General features: G+C 44.2%; 1 protein-coding gene across 1 annotated transcript; it reads right to left on the bottom strand.

Annotated features, from left to right (window-relative positions):
* Positions 1-2406: 2406 nt before the first annotated feature.
* On the bottom strand, positions 2407-3489 carry LOC310854571 (beta-1,3-galactosyltransferase 2-like; the record flags this gene model as incomplete). The annotated part of the gene is made up of 1 exon (XM_083759248.1): positions 2407-3489. One exon carries the CDS (start codon positions 3487-3489, stop codon positions 2407-2409), a length of 1083 nt encoding a protein of 360 aa, XP_083615374.1.
* Positions 3490-4462: the final 973 nt, after the last annotated feature.

Genomic DNA, 4462 nt, shown 5'->3' with positions numbered 1-4462 from the left:
AGCCCCCCCCCCCCCCCCCCCCCCCCCTGTCTGTTTTGGAATGAGGGAACATAGGGCTGAGGGAACATAGGCCTGAGGGAACATAGGGCTGAGGGAATATAGGCCTGAGGTAACATAGGGCTGAGGGAACATAGGGCTGAGGGAACATGGGTACGGTCCCCATTACAGGATACTGGTTTCTTCAGTATTATGGCAGACGAGGCCAGGTCCTCTAAAACGGAAAACAATTGTCAATTTGTTTAAGATACGTTGAGCAGCTTGAAATCAAGGAGCGTTTTCTGTGTTTTATTGATTGCTCAGCATCTCGTGGTGCAGCTGCTATAGTGGACGCTATAAACACAGGACTGGAGATGGGTGGTTTAAAAAACATCCCAATTGTTGCTCAGAGTTATGACGGTGCCTCCGTAATGTCGGGTCACATTTCAGGCGTGCAGCAAAAAAAAATGAAACCCCGTGCTGTGTGTGTGTGTGCACACACACAGCACTACGGGGTTTCATTAGTACAGCAGGTAGTAGTGTGCTGCTGTACTACCTAAATAACTATTTTTTTAGGGGTTAGGGCATTGTAAAAACGCTAAAATAATAAAATAAAGGTTTAAAAAATTGCTGGTCGCTCGCCAAGCTGTCGCACCCCCTGGCGTCTAGTTCAAGCTCCGCCTATGGGGCCACTATATATATAACGATCGATCGTTGTCACCTCATCTATACCTGGGCACCGCCCAGCCAGAAAGAGGGTTTGGAGGAGTACAGGACAGGACAACAGGAATGTATAAACACAGCACTGTAAAAAATAAACTATTACTGTTAATGGCCCATCTACATAGTGAATGACATTACCATTACCATTACCAGTAATTACCAAAATAATTAGTATTACTTTGCAATGCATGTTATAGGCCAGTTATAGTTATAGGCCACCTCTCCCGCTTAGCGGAGAGTGGGGTGTGGTAGAGGACATCTCCCCGGACGCGTGGGTATGTCCAGATAGTTGCCTCGCGGAGGCCTCTTTGTCTAGTGTCCATTCTGGGTCTGGAAACGGTACTTTTGTGAGCATTGACCTCAGTAGAAGGTCTGCTGCTGTGAATTTTACACCTCTCCCGCTTAGCGGAGAGTGGGGTGTGGTACTGTAATGTAATAATAATACTAATTGTTATAATAGGTTTATTATTGCTTGCTGAAGTAGGAACCTTTATTGCTTAGGTAGGAACCTTGCTTATACAGGTGCGTGACGCACGGTACCTGTTGTTGGTTGCACTAGACTGAGCTGACAGGTTGTTTATTACTACTCTGAGCACGGGACTTTATAATAAACTATTGCCCGGCTGGGCTAAACTACAATCCTTGTTGGGTGATTCTTAACGAAAATAACACACTTTTACACTAATAATGTAATGTAATAGTTATTTAATTAACGAATTAAAAAACCTTATTTTATTCTGAAGGCAACCGGATGTCTTAAATCTGCTAGCTCTCAGACAGGAAGTTCTAAATTTGCTCATAAGACGGAGCCCCTGCACTATTGGGAGTTGATTGGTCTATTTATTTATTTATTTTTCCAGACCTGGCGCTGGTAACATGCACTGTTTCCATTTTGTTGCACAATCGTCGTTGTATTGGCTACACGCTTGCCTCTCGCTGCAACGACCATTATGCAGTTAGGAGCTCTCTCAAGGTGTCAGTCAGACAAACTAATACACAACAATCATCGTTCTTTGTTTGTATGCTGTATGCTGTAGTATAGGTGTGAAAACAGCTGGGGCTCGGGCTGCTAGAAATGATCTACTGAGACTGGTTGACCAGGGAGGAAAAAGGTTTCTCCGTCAGATAAAGTGATGCAGAGAGAGCATGCACCTTAGAGTATAGATATATAACTCTATGGCATGCACGCATTCGATTTAATGTCATTCCGGTGCGCGGGTGCCTCTTTCTTTCGTTTTATTTATTTATTTAATGTCGACTCGGCTCCACTCGGATCTCAGAGCCAATTTCAAGGGTCCATTAGGGTTTGGGTCAATTTTGAACCTGTGAAGAGCTCTATGTGTATATATATATATAACGTATTATCAATTCTATAATATGTTAATTTCTTACTTCCTTTAATATTACTAAGTGATGTATATGCAATCCAATGTTTTATGTAGGCCTATGAGCTTAAATGTCCCTTACATAGTCAGGAAATTAATTTAATTAATATTTACAATCTAGACTTTAACCAACGCTAATGCTAGCTCATATAATCAGCAAAGCAAATTAAATTCTGAGGAGCCGGAGGCATCATCCAGATTTGGTTACACTTTTCGGAGCTACATGGAAACAAACAGCGAACGTCATGACATCCCCCCCCGCAAAACAAAATTATAAATAAAAATGGACCCCGCACTTTTGAGAGGCTGACGGTGCCCCTGCCTAGAGAACCCACTCCCAGAGCACTGCATCGCTCTCAAAGAACACTGTATCTCTCCACATTTTGTGCCAATAATCCAGCATCTGATCAGGCTTTATAGAGTGACTTGTGACTATGTTTCTGTATCTAGAGCTGTCGAAGGGCACTCTCCAGGCATGGAACATCCCGTCGGGCGACGGTGTGGGCTTGATCCCTAGCCTTTCAAGGCACAATGCCACGTACACATCTTCCAAACGCAGGAGGGGAATATTCAGAGAAGTTGCGTACAATTCCGTCGCCATGTCTCCGGAGAACACATAGCCCGTCCCAGAGCAGAAGTCAGGGTACCTTTCGTTTGAGTACTCTTCTGGGGGCATGTACCACTTTGAGCTATTGTCTCGGATAGGCCCCCCACTCATGATATAGCCCGTAAAGTAGTTTGTCTTGGGTTTCAGTCCAGGTCTCAGCAGCTTGTGGATGAGGAAAATGGTGTTCACAAGCATGTCACTGTCAGTTTTCATAACATAGCTGGCCCGGGGACAGTGCATGGCCACCCAGTTCAACCCCATCAGTGTCTTTAAAGTCAGGTTGTAGTAGGTATCTAAGAAGTCCTGCTGAATGATATCGTGGTGCCTCAGGCTCTCAGCCTCCAGGGTCTTCTGCTGTAGGCGTCCCAGCTTGCTTTCCTGCACCCCCAACAGGAACAGCCGAATGATTCCTAGGCCTGGAGCGAGGCTCTCGTTCCCCCATGTCTGCCGTATGGCATTCCGTGCCTCTACTTCACCAGCCACAGTGAGTATCAGCAACACTAGGAATGGTGGTGGCTTTCCCTCTGGGCATTTGTTTGACTCCCTAATGATGTAGTAGGGGAACGGCCCAGGAGTTGGGCCGATGGGAGACCACTGGGTGGTCACCTGTGTGGTCACGTTTCTGATCATCTGTGAGGTCTGGTCACCTGTGTGGTCACCCTCTTCACTTGGGTTGGCATGACCTGGCACATAGAGAACTATCTGCAAGACCTTATTGACCTGAAAGACATGAAAGACCAGGGCCTCTAGGAATGAGAGACTCAGAATTGCAGCGATGTGCTTCCACTTCCACTTCATGGGGTCTGGTTGCTGAGCAGCCGTAGCCAAGGTATGGATCTGAATAAGCCTTGCAGGTATAGGGAGAAATCATGATCAAAATCAGCAAGTCTTTATGGTTTAATAAGTCTAATAAACAAATAAAAGCTTACCTTTTTGCAAAAAAATATATGTTAATATATTATACGTTATATAATACGTTTAGAAGATTTAGAACACTTTCTTGGGGGTCTTTATATTAAGTGTGTAATATGTGGTTTTAGATATTTTAGATTTTAGCAGTGAGCCCAGTGACACTGGGCTCACTTCCTTTCTGGACTAAAATTCCTATAATGCTTTGGTGTACTGCACCTCCTTGTGGATAGGCTCCCCCTATCCACAAGGAGCTGCAGTACACCAAAGCATTATGGGAATTATGCTAGTCCCAAGGTATATGACATGGAGGTCATTTCCGCTATCACGCAATTCCAGACGGCATATTCGTCGCACCATGGGAGCCAAACTGCACCCAGGAGTTCGGCAGAATGCACTGGAGTCAATGAGAGCTCAGTGACCAGCTCATGAACACTATTTCTGAATGACTGAGATCTTTTGTAAAGTACTCGCTTCTGGCAAATAATAACAGAATATAACAGACATATGACACATTATTGTCTGCTGTGTTGCTTTTCGATGTGTACACTGTGAAATTTTATAGAGATATCTAAAGAGCAAAAAGTATGTTTCTGAACGTGCCAAGTATCGCGAGATTGTCCATCGCTTCCTGTCCGGCAGCCAAATCTCACGAAACCCCCGGAACAGAAACGATACCTGCTGCTGTTTAAATCCTCAAATAAAATTATGTACTGTGCACAGCTCTGTGCACATTGAAAAGCAAGTGATTAGAAAACAAACTGTGATATGTCTTCTTTTATATGCCTGAAATGATTATATGACACAGCCAGGTCTCAATGGTTCATAAATAATTATGTTATCACTGCTTTGTATTCATGTA

The sequence above is a fragment of the Protomyctophum parallelum genome, assembly GCF_964188405.1.
Source record: "Protomyctophum parallelum genome assembly, chromosome: 2".
NCBI classification, from domain to species: domain Eukaryota; kingdom Metazoa; phylum Chordata; class Actinopteri; order Myctophiformes; family Myctophidae; genus Protomyctophum; species Protomyctophum parallelum.
This window is presented reverse-complemented; position numbering and strand designations above follow the sequence as displayed.